This window comes from Passer domesticus, chromosome 10 (genome assembly GCF_036417665.1).
Source record: "Passer domesticus isolate bPasDom1 chromosome 10, bPasDom1.hap1, whole genome shotgun sequence".
NCBI lineage: Eukaryota > Metazoa > Chordata > Aves > Passeriformes > Passeridae > Passer > Passer domesticus.
In genome coordinates this window covers 25,410,684-25,428,733 of record NC_087483.1, presented here as the reverse complement: position 1 = coordinate 25,428,733, position 18,050 = coordinate 25,410,684, and the positions used below count along the sequence as shown (strand labels likewise).

Sequence of the window (18,050 nt, the reverse complement as noted above, 5' to 3'; positions counted from 1 at the left end):
TCAGATAAAATACACTAAATACCTTCCATTGTATTTGTAAGTATGCTGGCTATGCTCATTGCTCTTTGTCTTGCAGCAGATTCTTCCAGCATTTCCATGGAAATTTGGTATGAACTCAGTCTTCTTTTCCTTATTTCTGTTTCTGTAGTGGTGCCCTGTAAATTAAATACTGAGGAATTACACCATCCTTTTCAACATCCAATTAACAGTATTTACTGCATAAATATTGTAGTGATAATCAAATCAGCTTTGTGCAATGTACTATGTTTTTTACTGAATGCTTCTCTTCTTGTCAGGATTTCTTTTTTTTTTTCATCAAGGGACTCAATGGGAATTTTGTACAGTGGTACAAATAATCAACTGCAGGACCAAACACCAACACAGTGTGGGACCAAAGGTGGTTCACATTTAAATGACTGGCTGAACAAAATTTTTGCTTGGTACCTCCTTGGTAGTGATAATAATAATAGTAATAATAGTAATAACAGTAATGATAATAATTGTAATGATACTAATTATTATTATTAATTAAAAATTACTATAGATGAAAAAGTCTTGCTTCTGTGAATGGCTGAAAGAACATCTTAGTTTGCAGAAGTCTGATACTGAGACTAAAATGTTATGTAATTTCAAATGTACATAGGAATTGTACATATTTTTCTCATGAAAGTTATGACAAAAAAGTCCTTCAGAAGAATTCAGAAACGTGTATTTCTAATAACTATCATGAGAGTAGTAGCCAACTTTTGTTTCATTTTATAGGAGTTTTCCTATATATACTTCCAAGCTATAGCCTTATTTATATATTGAATATCTACTTTATTGAAGTGAAACTATATACAAATTATATACAAAGTCAAATTCAATTAATCTTTTTTCCTATATGTAGATCTTTTGCTGAAAACAAGAAGAATATCACACTTTACGAAGGCTTAGACACAGGAGGTTGAGGGGTTTTTTCCTTTATGTTCTATTATTTAGAAACTATTGCAAATTATTTCTTTAAGAAATAATAAGGAAGGCAGAGATGAGGAATAAGAGCAAAGTCTGTGCCAGACCCAAACTGTAATAAATACTGCCTTACTTACAATTACCTCTGGTATAAGCTGACCAGTAGGTGAAGTTAGAGTTGAAGGTCCTCCAACCAAGGAAACCACTCCATTGCAGTCCACACTGCTGTGCATCTTCCCATTCATTGGAAGGGCTGGTATAATTCTAGACGACACACTGGCCTGGCTAATGTTACTGTTGCGCCTTTCTCCATGTCGATTTGGAACAAAGAGAGAATCTCTTCTGCTCTCATTGTCTTCAAGAGTGCTGTGTTCATCATCAGCAAAGTCATTTTCAGATCCTATATCCTTTGCATGACCTCTGAAACTGAAAATGCTGGTTTTGCTGTTGCGTCTTGGTGAGAACAGAGAACCACGAATGCTTAACAAAGACTGTAAAAGATTTAAAACAAACCACACAAAACATTAGAACTAGAGTTGTACATTCTTGGCTTTTCAAAGAACAGTTACAGTGCTGGAGGAAAGATAGTCACTTTTTTCTTCCATAGTATAATTTGTCCACTAGGAGAATATGTTCACCAGGGAACCTGAAGCAGAGGGGGAAAATTCTTTTAAGGTAAGGTAGCAGGACTGAGGAAAAGTTGTGCAGAAGACATAAGCAAGTTTTGAACGGTCCTGAGTGACTGCATTGAACTGACATGGACTGTGCTGGAGACAGTTTTCAATATCACTATCAGGATTTTGAAGGTACTTGTCTCTTATTCCTTCAGTTACAGTACAGAGCTAAAAGTCTTTTACTTCTCTTCTTCACTGCCTGGATTCCTAGTGATGAGAACTGATAATGCTCACCAATCACTCTATTCTGTTTTATTTAGTAGATGCAAAAGTGATCTTAAGTTTGCCATTGAAATCCTTTTAAACTGATGTAAGGATCTTGACTGACCCATTCCCAATAGGCTCAGTAGAGGGGAAACAGTATCTAGAAGACAGAAAGGGCAGCTTGGGGAAGCTTTGGAGGTACAGCAGCAGCACTCAGGCACAGCTCTCTGGGGGCCATAGCAGGTCGAACACACCTGCTAGAAAGTATCACTTTGCTATCAGGCAGCTCAAAGGAAGTATTCACCAGGGACACAGTTACCTAAAGATATTCTGTTACAAGTGAGAAAAATAAATCAGTGGTTGTTGGTAATTCATCTTTTAATTACAGTAGAAGCCAGTTAATGAAGTGTTCTTCTCTCTTGCTACATATTTTATTAACAGCATTCATGAATAAATAAAATCAGTACTAATTGTGGAGAAAAGTAAACTGGCATTCAGCCTTCTTCAGTTCTGCATTTTTGCAAATCTTCACATCTTGGTTCATCAAAAACCTGGTTTGAGACTATTGTCACTTTTTCCACTATTTCTGCAGGTGGAAAGTCCTCATATGTAATAGCAATACTATGTTTGATCTCAGGATAATTAAAGTGAAAGTGAAAACTGTCCTATATTATACAAACCTATGTTAATACTTCAAAAATCAAACACTGCATTTATACATATATCAACCCATGTATATCTCTGTATATGCATAGTCAGATGTATAAATTCACACATTATGTGTGTGCTGCACTGGTAGAACTGCCTGTTATAAGGTCTGGCAGGTGTTTACCATTACAAGATGTATTTTTTCCTGCTCTTACAGCTACACCAAATTTTAATAGTTTGGGCTGAAATTTTCTATGCTGGCTGTCAGCCTCAGGCTGAGTTACTTGAAAAATACCAGTCAAATTATTTTGCTAACCCATTTATGTAAACTTGGCTGGAGAAAAAGTGCTGTTTTGCTTATACTGAAAGATAATTTTATCAAGGGAAACCTCTAGCTTCTATGGAACATGACACTGAATTCTGACAAAGCAGTAAACTAATTACTACACCCTTTTTACATTTCCTTATAAATATATCTGGGCAACATACAGTCCTTCAAAAAACGACATGTTCACCAGGGTTTCATCTGACTACCAGTGATAGCCTTGTTCTTTTAGAGAATGTTCCCATGGCTGCTATGTTTTATTTGCAGGCCAATCTTTCCAATATTCATTGCCACATTTTGAGTACAGCTAATTGGATCAGTCCCCTCAGGGATTTGGGAGAAGTAATGTCTATTCTGCAAGTCCCTGCTGCATTGAGACAAAAGATATAAGCAAAATGGCTGCAATTCTAACACATGTAGAGGCAGAAATATATGTCTACATGCTATCAGAAAGTAAGGACTGAAAGGAAGGTTTGACTTTTCTGGCAAACTGCATCATTCATCTGCATATGGAATGTGGTATCAAAGGACAAAACCTCTTACAGGGCCCAGCTGAGCAGATTATCTCCCCTTACCATTCTGCCTCGCTGTTTCATGCTCTGGACCCTGTCTCACCAGGGAGATTCTCCATGGCTAACAAAACAAATGAGCTCTTCCTTTACCATTTCTACTGTTTGCAATTCTTTTGCTCTTGGGGCACAAAAGTTTTAGTTGTATGCTGTCAACTTTTGCCCCAAAGCTTTGTTACAACTGCAAAAAAACAAAAACAAACAAACAAACAAAAAAAAAAACCACCCCAAAAAACAAAAAAGAAAAAACAACCTGTCAAGAGCATCTTTAATGAAGTATTCCTAACCTGGGTAGTATTCATAGGTAAAAGCCATCTATTGGCTCGGACCATACATTATCATTCTGAAGAGATGCATTTTGAATGCTTTTTTCTAAAAATGTAATAACTGTGTGTAGCCTTGAAATAAGCAAAGATAGCACCGAATCATTTCCGCTGGAAAAGACCTCCAAGATCATCAAGCCCAACCTTTTGACTGATCATCACCTTGTCAACTAAACCATGGCACTGAATGCTATGTCCAGTCATTTCTTGAACACTTCAAAGGACACTGACTCCACCACCTCCCTGAGTAGTCCATTCCGATTTTTTACAATCCTCTCCATGAAGGAATTCCTCCTGATGTCCAACCTCAAATTCCCCTGGCCATCTTGAGGCTATTTCCTCTTATCCTGTCACTGGTTGCCTGGGAGAAGAAGCTGACCTCCACCCAGTCACAATCTTTCATGGAGTTGTAGAGTGATAAGGCACCCCTGAGACTCTTCTTTTCCAGGTTAAACACCCTCAGCTTCCTCAGCTTCTTCTCATATAACTCACTCTCTAGACCTTCACCAGCCCTTCTCTGGGCCTGCTCCAGCACTTCCATGACTATCTTATACTGAGGGACCCAGGACTGGACACAGGTGGCCTCACCAGTGCCAAATACAGACGGATATCCTTGGGTGACAGAAGTGACCCTTTGATTTATGCAAATAGAGCTTAGAACTTTTTATTAAATGATTTCCAGAGGTCCTTCATAAACTACTTGTTTTCCTGTGATGGAAGTGATTCTTCATCATGATTTCTAATGAAAAAGAATGGTATGACTAAATTGCTACACATACAGGCCCAAAAGATCCCTGTCTAGTTTGTCCTTATTGTGCAGTACTAGTGCTAGCCTTCTCATTATCTTCACATTAAAGAAGCTAATCAATTAAAATAATAGAAATTAATGGTAATGTGGGATTTCCTGTGCAGAGCATTTTGATGTTGCAGTCTGCTAAAAACCCTACATATTTGTATAGTTTTGAAATGGATCCAGAACAGAAAATGTACAGTTCATTAATGCATATATATGAATACTAACCTTTCTTTTTCCAGTCCACTAGACACATTCTCAGAAGTACATTTTCAGAAATGTGTTAATTAAGTTTATCAGTATTCTTGGTACGTTGTTTTCATCCCTTTGCTAATGGAATGGGTCAAACCATCTCAAACTTACACTGTGAATGGTCCTATCACTCATTTTTCCTTCCCTTACCATTTACATAACTTCCAATACGTAAACTTGCTGTAATATCAGTGAAAATAAGAGTGGAGAGGACACACATAATTTAGTAAAATAGAGTGAGGTACCTGGTGAGGAGAAGTGAGCCTTTTTTCATATGTCAGTTGACTTCCTTCTGTGGAGAAGCGGAAACTTTTCCTTCTGATGCTGTCTTCTGACTCAGACTTCGGGAACTTATCAATATCTCCTTTGTCCTCTGCTTCAGACATTTCTTTCTGCCTTCTTTTCTTTCTTCTGTTTCTTCTTTCTTTAGCACTCTTTGAGCTCAACTTTGATGCTTCTGAAGAGCTTTCCAGGAGCTCTCCTAATCCCCCTACACCACTGAAATCTCTTGATGCAACTGATGCCGCTGCTACTGCTGCTGTTGTCTGTCGGGTTATAAAGCAAAGTATTCTTAGTAGGCCAAAAAAAATAATTTTATAGTCTTTTATCAACTGTTTTTTATTATCACTGTGATAATAATGCTCTTCACACACTCTTCAGTGTGTAAATATACCCAAACAAATGGTACTGAAGATAAATTACTGAGTTATACAGCTCCTCACTGTTTTGCAGCATGAGTTATTTGAAGCACCAACTTTGGCAGAACAATAGCTACACTATTTGTTAAAGAATTGCTGCACAAAACACTTGTCTGAAATAAAAGGAGTCAGAAAAGTGTTAACATAGTGCTTTTTCATGTATTTCAGACCTGTTATTCCATTTTCTCTTGAGAAAAGTCCCACATCATGGTCTAATTCAGCTGATGCCTTCTGAGCTCATACAGAGAAAACTAATGCCTAACATTCATCCTGTGAGTTAATGTATCAAATCCATCTAGCACCCTGAAAGCAGTTGAATCCAGCCTTTCCTCACTGTCTTCACAGCAAGAACACTCTTTACTTTCCTTCTGCCTTTGCTGGTACCAGGCATAACCTCTAGACACATTTTCAAGTCCTTCCTCCTGTTTACATTTTCCCTCTACATGTCCCACTGTATCTGCACTCTAGGTATTTCTTACAAATATGCAAAGATACATTTATTTCCAGTTCATGTTACAGTCTGAGAGAAGAAAATAAGTTTAGATTTCTTCTCTGTGGAAAGGGATGAGATGACTTACTGGAGCAGAGTCATCCCAAAACTCAGGACCAGTATCTTTAACTACAGTGGTCAGCCTACTTGTTTTGGTTTGTTAGAGAAAGGTTCTTTTAATCATGAAAAAAAGAAGAATTGAGAGTATGTCCAGTGCTGTTCCTCAAAAGAACTGTGGGAGATTGCAACGAAATTCTGTAGTGGAAAGATCTTTAGGGAGATGATAGACTGCTCGTAGCTTACAAAAATGGGTGGTGTGATAAATGGCAAGAGACTAGGCTTATATAACAAAGATGACTAGTAATTATCCAGCAAAACATATTATATTCAATGCCAAGTATTTCAGGAATGATGACATATCTCTTTACAGCAGGAAAGGATAGTTTCAAAGCTCATAGTATGAATTAATTTCTTTCTTTGCCACAATATGCAACCCATGCTATACAAGTTGACTTGATACAGACTTTTTGTGCTAAATGGCGTATTAAAAGGATTCTGAAGTGTTTATAAAATAAAAAAGCAATACTCAAAATTTTGTCATACTGGTTCCAGAATACCATCCTTCAAAGACTGTAACAGAAACAAAGGCAGCAGATGCTGAGTCATCACCCATCTACTTCACAGTACCAGCAGTAAAGGTCAAACAAGTGGAGCAATCCAAAGACCACTGTGATGACTTAAGTTTGTGTATGAATAACTTCAGTGTCAAGGGGATAAAGAGATGAGTCCCAAACTAATTTCTGCCTTAGCCACTAATTCAACACTTCAGTGATCCACCTTGTACTGCCTATTTTCTGCTAATGTTTTCACAAACAAAAGAGATCCTGACTCTAATAATACTTTACTTATAATGAATGTAGTGGTTGCTCATTTGAAAAAAAAAATATGACTTTCAGGGTCTTTATTCAACCTTACTTATAGTGTCTGTTTCTTATTTTATTCTTTCTAAGTCTGGATGAGCTTCATTTTCCCCCACTCTTAGATACACAAACATCTAGATGAGCCTGCTGATATCTTTTAGTATAATGTGATTTATTGGCTTTAAGGCATTAAAACACCAGATTTAAGAAAAACCCAGCAATATACACTTTGCTGACATTCAACCTTTCTAAATTTCATTTTTGCAGGATTCTACTCTTTCTTTAGTAATTTGGAAAGGATAAAGTTTAATGACTAAAATAAAGATATGCTAATGAGATTTCACAAGTCATACATAAAGGTTTCTTTTCAAGCAAAAGACAGAGTTTGTCTTTTTGTTAGCACTTTACGGAGTCATTCTAACTCAGTGAAAGTACTTGTAAAGTAAGACCAAAAATAGAGTTTCATAGGAGTTTCAAATTTGCTAGCATTTTATAAACACTGTCCTGTTGAAAATGACTAAATGCCATCTGAAAAGCAGTTGAAAATCAGTCCAGAAATTAGACAGATGGCTGACTCACAGACCTGGACTCCTGCATATATTTTATTTTCAGATAAAAGCTTTCACAAAAGCATCTATTAAAATGCCTTTTCTCATACAACTTTAAATAATTTTCTTCTCTTTTCAAAGGAAACAAAGATTACTTTAAAAGAATTCTGAAGGAATATCTTTGTTATGAATATTGCTCATCTGGTTTTGAATATTGCTTGTCTGTTCTAAGAATACATAAACTTCTGATTTACTATAGTGTCAGTTAGGGATATTTTACATTATTTTGCTGGATGGAAACCGAGAAGAACACTGATTATAATTCTTCTCTTTATTTGATGAATATTTGGGGACAATTATTAAGTACATCAAGCTTGGCAATTTTAACTCAGATGTAAACCAGAAGTAACATCACTAGACTTTTTTCATGCTATTTATAAGATATGTAACATAAAAGACCATTATTTATGACTACTTAAATCAGATTCCTGGAGCCTCTTATGAAAAACATTTTACTTTTACAGTCTTTTGGTGAATGAAGTAAAATTCTTTTCTGTACCATTAGCTTGCTTTTTTTACTATTTGGATAGTTCCTGGTTTTCATTGGCTATTTTCACTTTTATAACTTGCATGGAAAACAAGACTTTTTATTTTCTGAAATTCATTGCACAATTTGTTTGTGTTCTTATTCATAAAATATTTTTTCCTTGCCCTAAGAACAAGGTTGTTCAGAAAGTACGATTTCCTATATTACCTGAGCTTCTTCCTGTTGCTTCTTCAGCTGTTCCAGCATCTGCTGAAATTCTGCCTCTTTCTGCTCTGCTTCTTCCATTGTTGCTTGGTTCTGTTCTTCATAGGCCATGGCAACCACAGCCAGGATCAGGTTTATCAGATAGAAAGAGCCCAGAAAAATCACCAGAACAAAAAATATCATGTATGTCTTCCCAGCAGCACGAAGTGTCTAGGGAGTAGAAAGCATATTTATATATTATCCCACAACTTATCTTTTTCAGCTTATACAATGATAAGCCTATTTACTTCTGTAAATGTACTTCTGGACATCGCCAACAGTGTACTATTTATGTCATAATAATTTCTTACCAGCTGATAGAGGTTTTCCCAGAAGTCCTGAGTCATTAGCCGAAACAGGGACAAAAAAGCCCAACTGAAGGTGTCAAAACTTGTGTAGCCATAGTTGGGATTTCTGCCAGCTTTCACACATATATATCCTTCTGGGCATTGCCTATGTGAAAATCAAACATGAGAACTTAGTCAAAACTTTTATTCCCTTCTAGAAAATATGTATTATCTTTCGGAAGAATATGCATTATTTTTCATCAGAAAATCCATTAATTATGATTAAATTAATTCAGAAAAAAATTCCCAAGAATTTAACTAATAACATAGCAAACAAAAGATATCTTTCATGCACTCACTGACTGAAATTACCTAAATATTAAAATTCTCCTCAATTACATTTTGCAAATAGGATCTTTATTCCAAATGAATTACTTCCTGGCAGAAATAATTGCTAAATGTTGTTAAGGTTACAGACAGATTAAAAAATATTATTAGCTAAATCCAATTGTAGTACTAGGGATTTCCCTTATATTACTGATAAATATGTTTTTAGTAAACCTCTTCACTGCTGCCAGTCAGGCATCCAAGTTGAGCTAACAATTCTAGGCTTATAATTTGGCACATGTGAATGGCAGAATTTGCTCAAGGGAAAGAGTTAGACTTGAAAAAACAGATTCAGTCTTGAACTATGAAGTTACTGCTGTGCTTTCTTAATATTTTCCATGTTCTCTTTCTCACTTTTAACTTTTGTTTCCTCCTACTTTCTTCAATCAGTAAATCATCAAAGGAGACTTAAAAAAAATTCAGATCTTATTAATGAAACCAACTACATTTTCAAATCAAGCAGGAAAAAGGCTGTTAATTGCTATTTCATTCAGCCAGAGTGTAAAACATTTTGACTTCAGTAAGAAATTCTCACTTAGCTGCAAAATTCCAAAAGTTCTGTAACCCTGCTAAATATGGAGTTGCAACTAGATCTCATGTTAATTCTTTTTCTACCGAGCATAACATAGAATGTTTGAAAGGGTCTTACCCTGCATCAGAGCTATTACCACAAAGTAGGGCATCTCTTTGTCCTTCCAAAATGTAAAAATGAGCTGTGTAGAAAGCATTAGAAATATATATTAATAGATCAAATAAACCTGAAAGCAATACAAAGTAAAATAAAAATAAATTGTGTTAAATCATAGTGGCTAGCTACTGATCCCTTTGTAGTTTGTTTAGGAACCTTTCTGGTTGTTGTATTTTTATTGGATGTATTTCAACTTTGTAAATCAGGGACTGTTCTACATAAGTCAGAAATATAAATCCCTCAATGTTCTTTACTTGGTCATAAATAATTACATATTTTTGCCACAAATATATTAAAATAGTTATATCAGACATTCTTACTTTCATCTTCAATGTAATCCTTCCAGTTAAACGTGCTCACTGTCATGTTAACAAAAGTACCATTTTCATTCATTGTGCTGTTAAAGTAGGAAATAACATTTATCTCAAAAGTAGAATTGTCTGGAGGCCACTGCAGGCATTTATTCCTCAGGTTGCCCATGAACAGCTGCAGCCCTATCAGTGCAAATACACTCAGACAAAACACAGTCAGGATCATCACATCCGAGAGCTTCTTCACAGACTGAATCAGGGCTCCTACTATAGTCTTCAGGCCTGCAAAGAGAAAAGATCGATAAAGTTATCAAAGAGTATCTTTGCCCTTCCCATATAATTAAGAGGCCATGCAGACACTTAAAAATAAATTATTTTTTATTTCTCAAAAGGTAAAGCTTCATGAGCAGCCTCAGAGCTTGTGAAGATGAATGAAAGAAAAAGATTCCTTTTTATGAATGTGCAATATACATATATTCCAATAAATCGAATATATAATATTCTCAAGCAGGAAACTTTATCAATCATGCTTTCCTAGTACAGATTTGATTGCATTTACTAATTTTTCTCTGCATAAAAATTATGCCAATAATTCAGTTTCCAGTTAATTCTAAACATGACTTCACAACAATGCAAAGCAGCATGAGATAGAATTGCGAGTGATTTTGAATGAAAAAATAGTTTGCATTTGATAAATTTTCCTGTGCATAATTTATTTCCTTTTTAGTATCTTCTTTTGTTGTTACTTGCTTATTTTTAAGACAAATGTAAATTTTAAGTGCCAAAAAAAGGAAAAATTTCAAAACCAAGAATGCCATAGAACTAAGCTTTTGTAATGTAGAGGCAATTTGTCACAAGAAAATGCAGAAAAACAAAGCAAAATAACCCATAGGCCTCATATTTTGTGTTTCATGCAAGACTGTTAAACTCAAAGGCTGATTTTGCAAAATAAAAGAAGCTAATGCTGAAAAGGCAAAGAATCATAATCTAGGTTAATGATCCATGCCTTTTTATTTCTTTTTATATATATTTTTTGGCAACATGAGCAGCAAACAGCAAGACTTATGCTCAAAGGCAGCGAATTCAATGGAACGAAAGTCAGCCTCGGTGTTTAACCTCGCTCTCACCTGGAATGACTGATATTGTTTTCAAAGCTCGGAGAACTCTGAATGTTCTCAACGCTGAGACATTGCCCAGGTCCACAAACTCTGTCACATATCTGTAATAGGGGAGTTCACACACAAACACAATGACAGCACACAAATAACAGTTGGAGATACGAGGGGCCTAACACCTGACACCAACTACTTCTTACCTGGAATTACAGAAATAGTTTTCAAAGCTCTCAATACTCTGAAAGTTCGAAGAGCTGAAACATTGCCTAGGTTTACAAATTCTGTTACATACCTGTAGGATTAAATCACAGTTATTCAGAATTTAGGCAGAGCTTATACTAATTATGTGGGTCTTCAAAACCTCTGTGGCAATACTAGCAATCATATTTCAAAATTTACCTGTCTCTTCAGTACATTTCACTTTAATAATTTTTTTCATCAATTTTGCTTAAGTCATTGGAGTGAAACTCACTGATTTGTATTTGAACATCTAGTTAAACTAATTAGCTTGTAATGGGACGGTAACATGAAGTCAAAGGGATGGCTTCATTTCTGGTGAGCAGAAAAATGTAGGCCATGAAATTAGTGTCCCTCAGCAGTAATTACACCAGTGGCTGACACTCCATTTCGGCTTCTGCCATATTTTACTTTGATTTATGAATACTAAAAAGTGTTATACAGTGTCTAAGCTTCAAAGGTTGCAAAAATTAAATATGTTTAAGTAAATACATTTATTACAATAATATTTACCACTAATTTCATGCCCTAAAAGCTTAAAAAGTTGTTGTACCACTTACGCCATTAAAATGACACTGAAGTCAAGCCAGTTCCATGGGTCTCGCAGAAACGTAAAACCTTCTAAGCAGAAGCCCCTTGCAAGAATTTTGATAAGTGATTCAAAGGTATAAATTCCAGTGAAAGTGTACCTGAAAATCATCAGAGCAGGAATAATGGATTTTTGCATACTTACAGACAGTGCCATTCTTTAGCAAAGATGATTTAAAAAAGAAGAAAAAGTATTTAGAAGTGAAAAGAGCAAATTATTAACTTCACTTGCCCTAAATATTGTAATTGCTGTTCAGTCTTTGTTGAAATTTGAACCTGATATATATGCTACTTATTTTCTAAAAGGTTGGTTTAATCTCAGTTCTTGTACTTACAAATAATTTCTGATTCTAGTATTTATGGAAACATTTCAGACTTTGATATTTATATGTACATTCTTTAGCACTCACAGGGTTGCCTCTTTGCTTGCATTCATAAACCAGGTAGATGTCTAAGTGTTACAAAAATGAAAGAATTTTTTTGTGTCTAAATCAGAGAGTTTTGTAAAAGTCAGTTCTGGATAATAACTATACTAATGCCTGTATTACATGTTTATTTCATAAATAATCATCAAATATAAGAAATCATGCCCAGACTGTTATTCTCAAAGATGGGGAGCACGATTACCAGCTTACCTGGTGTGGGAACAGCTATTCATTTAACAACATAGAATAGTCAGCTATAACCAGCATAATGCAGGCACTTCCTGAGACCCACATGGATCTCTGTGGACCTCCAGAATAAAGGAACTCTACCTACAGACCCTACTGCTCTCCTTTCAGACTCTGCAACTTTAACAAGCTATCATCACTGTTAACTGGGAATGGGTTAATGGGAGTGGTTTCTAAACAGGGTTCAGTGTAAGGTTCATTAGTGCAGAGAAATAAATAAATAAAAACCAGTAATGCCTCTTTGAGAAAAGGAAGGATTGAAAGAAGCAACAAGTGATTAGAAGAAGGTTTTTCATGAGTAGTATTATTTCAAATAAAAACATAAAGGGCTTTGAAGAACATGACCTAGTGGAAGGGTGTCCCTGCATGCCAGGGGCTTGGAACTGGCAGGGAAGGATCTCTAAGATCCCTTCCAACCCAAACCATTCTATGATTCTACAGTACTTCAGAGGAAAACATATCTGTATTTTCTTAAGGAATAAGCATGCCTTTTTAACCATGAACAAGAAAGATAAATATTCCTTATTTAGGTCAGTTCTTTGTTGCTCTTTCATAGCTATGGCCCTTTCCTCGGCAATTTGAGTTTCTTGTGGTTTGTGGCTTGTGTGTCCTTATTGTGGCAGGCACTTATGAGGTCAAACCAGTAAGGCATGATAAAAGTCCCACTGTGATGACATCGTGGATACTCAAGCAAGGTATGGGAACAATTTTACATGCACAATTTTACATGCACATCTGTAGCTCCCTGTCTGATTTACAGCTCAGACTATCCAAGGACAAGAGCTGCTGTTTTTACTACACAGCAGAAGTTCAGATATTCCTCAGGCATAATTTTAACAAACATGGTGTTACTCTCAAACCATTTAAATTGTTCAGGAGGAAAGGGGAAAGATATTGATGATCTCATGGAATCTGATTCTTCCTGACTCTGCACAAGCCCATTCTGGCATTTGCATTTTAATAAATGCTTCTTGTTTGGAGTCACACAAAAACAAAGACATTAAAATAAAGAAGAAAAAATGTTTAACTTACTCTACATTCTTTGTCCAGTCTGGAGGGTTACTCATGGTCATAAATACACAGTTGGTCAAAATAGTGCACATGATAAGCATGCTGAATAATGTAGGTTATAGTTAAGGCACAAAGTCAAAAAAATAGGACAGCTTTATAACACTAAAATAACTTTAAAATATTAAGTGTTTAAAAATGTGTACAAATAACATGACACGCTAATTAAAGCCTACAAACAAAGCTTTGCACATAATTTTATGTATTTTAAATGGTATGTCATCTGGCATATTATAGTGCGCTTCCATAAAAAATGCAATACTTTTGTAATTATAGCACGTTTTAAAGGAAGTTTAAACATATCTTTAACTGTAAATCATGAAATGACTACCCAAATGTACTCAGTTAATACAGGTGGATCATTCTAAAAGATCTTTAGTCAGAGGTTGGTTTGTTTAGGCCTGAGTTTTTCTTTGAACATGACTGAAGTATATTTGAAAATACTCTCCTTTATCCCAAATCTTTTATAGGACACCTATCCCAATGCTGAAAACACAATGCCGAAAAACCTGCTCTTTACCCATGCTCTTTTGTCCTTGCTAAGTGAGTCTAGTTCATGAATAGTACTACTGGTCTTGCTAAAAGTGTGACCTTAGATATGTTCAAGTGCAATGGTTTGTTACTAATGTGGCCTTAGCTGCAGGGCTTAGTATGGGATTAGGTCTCCTTTTAGATATAAAGCCTGATATTTAAACTCTGACAGATTTAGGTGGTTCAGTAGAGAATTCTCTCGGCAGGGATGAAGATCATACTCCAATCCACATGTGATATTGCTCTTTTTTTAAAATGTGAGCAACATACATATTTTTAGCATACTTCACTCCTATGGACACAATTTGTACATCCACATGAAAAGTATTATTTCAGTCATTAAGTATTTTTAAATAGCAACACTTAAATCAACATTAGGAAAAAAGGATATGAATGTACCAAAATCTTGATAGCAATTTTTCTGATGGGATTAAAAGGAGTTAGAATATACAAGGCAGACGTGGCACTGAATCGGAAAATTGCTTTTCCCTTATTCAATACTATGAAAGTCTGCAAAAAAGAAATGCAACATTAAAATACAGTGTTGGCTACATATACACCTCCTACTAAAAGTTTCCATTCTCCACCTGACAGGTACAAGTTCCTTTCTACTGTCTACCCATGGTACAAAAATAACTGATTTCTATTAATACAATGGAGTAAGTTTTCCACAGCCAATTCTCAAATTTGCAAAATTTTCCAGCATGTGGACTGAATTGTGATGTAATTAAAACTGGTGGGAATTACAAAAAACAACAGCAGTTTATCAATAAAAGCAAAATGCAGAATTTTGCCACTAAAATATTTAAATTTTATTTCTTATGAAGTCTTTAATTAAGGTGATTCAAATTTATCAAATGTATTCCACCTTGTAAGCAAACACAAACAAAACCAAAATAGCAAAAGGACAATTCTAAATGCCAGTTTGTATTTGGAACAAATACTTGACAAAATTATATACACACATATGTATAGTGACAAAGAGAAATTGTCATTACAAAATCAACCACAATTTAAAGATAATTTTGCTTTCATATTCTATTTTAAATACTACCAATATCAATTATATGCATCTTATATATATACATGTGAAAAAATTAAATTTATTAATATATTGCCAGCTAACATAGTTCTGAGCAATGCAGGACAAACAGATGCCATGATTTGGCATTATATCACAACAAAAAAATTTTTTTTTAATTGCTGGTTTTCTTCTTAACAATGTGCTCTTACTTCTCCTATATGTGAGCAGAAAATTTAGCCAGTGATTATCTTTTAAAACTTGGTCCAAGAAACCTATGGTTTGTGTTCAATTTATTCTGCTTCTGTGGGCAGTCGTTGCCTAAGTGTATTTGTCTGTGAATGAGGTTTACTTGCATCTATGGTGCTGCTTGAAATTTCTTCAGGACATAACTATTCTTCATTCCTTTTGCTCGTTGTCGATGGTAATGGTTCTGCTTTGTGTTAACATGAGAGAGTCTTTGTGACACTCTCAGCAGAGCTATAAAGTATCACTGTTCTCCATGTTGATTTCCATTCTCTGTAAAAACTCGGCTGTGATCAGAAAAATTCTGCCCTCTCTGTGGCCTTTACTGCCTACATGGACAGTAATCTCAGGGAAGGAAAGCAAACAACTCCACAGCAGGGAAGAAAATGGGTAAAAGAGTGTTGCTGGTGCCTGCTCACAGAAAAAGATCCAGCTAACATTGAGGGTGGCAGAGGAGGGACACACACTCCTTGGCATTTCTCCCTGCCCTACAGTCCTTCACCCAGCTGGAAATGCTAGAAAGATGTTGCCTGTCCCAAGGTCACTGCTGCAGCTGAGCCTGAAGACAGACTAAATTCACATATGATTTCCTCTGCACTGACAAGTCAATGATTAAGGGTAGTTTCTACTATACACCAGAGGAGGGATGACTAATTCTAGTCCATGATTTAAGATGTCCATTTGTTTTCTGTTGAGCATAATTATACTGCTAGGTAATATAAACACAGATGTCACCTGTGACTAAAGATCCTGCAGTTCACTAATTGTTCTCAGATACTAAGAAATCCATCATTAGTGTGAGCTTTTACACCTTTGTTCCAAAAAATCTGACTACTTTTTCTGATCAATGGAGGTTAGAAACTATAGTTCAGAACTTCTCAGGCTTTCTGAAACTTCACTTGTTCAGACAACTTTTATCCCTGAACTTACTTATGCAACTTTATTCCGGAAGCTTTGCAGCTAGTCAAGAAAGAGGTTTATATTCTAAGAATATATATTCTAAGAATTTCCATGGAACTGTTGTTATAACCCAAACCATATAAATTTAAATAACCCTTGACTTAATGCTACTTCTTTGAACTTTAATTTCTTTACATTTCCTTAATAATGTATATACTTGTATTATCTACAGCACTGTTTATTTAACTTTGCCAACTGTTAGGTTATGCAGTTACATACAGATTCTGCTTTCTTTTCTGTTCCCATTACTGAGGCCATAATTTTTAAACCTGTTTTACAAACCAAAGGCAACCACAAATTCAGCCACAAAAGTGACAGTATTATTTGCATGATTTTTATCTAGCAAACAAAGTTTCTTTGGAGTTTAAAGTATTTTATGCCTTGATTTTTTAGTGGCTGAAGATCAAATTTCTTATCTTGATGACAGCCTGGAATGCTTCAAGCCATCAACAGAGCAACTGTGTCCAGTTCTTCCTATTTCAGAGAAATAGGAAAAGATAGTCCCAAGTACTCCTCCATTAAACACCTTCTGCATTTTTTAATTTAGGGGTGTTATCCATCTTCATTCATTCTCCTGACCCACAACACTTTGCAGTCTATCAGAAACTGAGAGAACATCTTGATGCTGCTAAAGGAGCATACAGAAATAAACAAGAGCATAGAGGGAAACTGGCTCTTATTGCTACCTGTACTTTCACTGATCAGTGCAGGACTAAGGTACTTTTACTTGTTCCCAGGTTGGATTATTTCAGACACTGGAGGATTTTAAAACAGTCTACAACTAATCCCAGCTATGGAAATATACTTGTTTTTTTTCCTTGCCTTTCTCTTAACTCAACACCCGTCCATTTCCAGCTGTATGCATCATTGCTACAAGACCAAAACCAATACACTCTACTGCAGAACTGACTTGTAAAAAGTAAAACTTTTTACTTGAATGGGTCTGTTTGAACTACCTTTTCTATCTCCTAGTCCCTGACATGGGGATCATATGAAAAGGAACACTGTGTATGGTTGTGCAAATTGGAAGGGAAAATGCACCTTTTTTAGGAGCTTGCATGTGTTGCATTCACACATGTAACTTAGATATATTGCTTTTATTTCAGACCTCTTTGCTCTGGTCTTTCTGTATGAAAACTCTTCAGAACACCAAAAATGTCTTTTTTCAATTCTTTCCTCAAAAACAAGCTTTTCCATGGTCTTCCAGAGACTTCTAAATGACAGCTCTGCAGCAGAGATCTATCATAGCAAACCCAAGCACCTCAAGCAATAGTTTGCATTGTGGTATTTTTGTATGACCCTACATTTACAGAGTCTCTACATGCTACAAATATAGAGATAAATATATTTCATATGTATGTTTGCATGTGTTATATAGCTATACAGAAACAAACAATATGGTTACACTCCTCTATTTCACTAACTTGAGCGGATGCTAGCTTATTATCTACAACTATTTCCCTTGCAAAACCATGCTTAGAACATCGCTTTTGTCATATCCAGTCTTACTATTACATTGAAATAAAGAAAATTCATTCTGTGCTTAAGTTCAGGCAAGATCAAGGAAGACACATTTTCCTTACAATGAAATAAATAGCAAGTAACTCAACAGAATTGAAGAAGTTACAGTATGGAAGGGCATAAATCAGTTCTGTTAAATAAAAGGATGGTTCTGGATATCTAGCAGATTGATAGTTCCAGCCATCATATTTTGTGATTAACTTTTCTAGTGTATAAAGTTATATTCTATTTTGT

The 18,050-nt window shown here is 35.4% G+C and overlaps 1 protein-coding gene across 9 annotated transcripts in view; it reads right to left on the bottom strand.

The window, feature by feature from the left end:
* LOC135308944 (sodium channel protein type 2 subunit alpha-like) overlaps positions 1–18,050 on the bottom strand; it is a 67,041-nt gene that overhangs the window by 33,459 nt on the left and 15,532 nt on the right. For 6 of the 9 annotated variants that reach the window (XM_064434652.1, XM_064434647.1, XM_064434645.1 and 3 more), the window contains 11 exons: positions 14,461–14,578; positions 13,502–13,592; positions 11,771–11,899; positions 11,174–11,265; positions 9,868–10,140; positions 9,509–9,572; positions 8,497–8,638; positions 8,150–8,356; positions 4,985–5,284; positions 1,089–1,442; positions 23–155 (listed from right to left, as the gene is read on the bottom strand). In XM_064434652.1, coding sequence (XP_064290722.1) covers positions 23–155; positions 1,089–1,442; positions 4,985–5,284; positions 8,150–8,356; positions 8,497–8,638; positions 9,509–9,572; positions 9,868–10,140; positions 11,174–11,265; positions 11,771–11,899; positions 13,502–13,592; positions 14,461–14,578 — 1,903 coding nt within the window. Of the gene's footprint in view, positions 1–22; positions 156–1,088; positions 1,443–4,984; positions 5,285–8,149; positions 8,357–8,496; positions 8,639–9,508; positions 9,573–9,867; positions 10,141–10,985; positions 11,078–11,173; positions 11,266–11,770; positions 11,900–13,501; positions 13,593–14,460; positions 14,579–18,050 lie in introns of all 9 variants that reach the window. The other 3 variants (XM_064434644.1, XM_064434651.1, XM_064434649.1) reach the window with 3 other exon arrangements.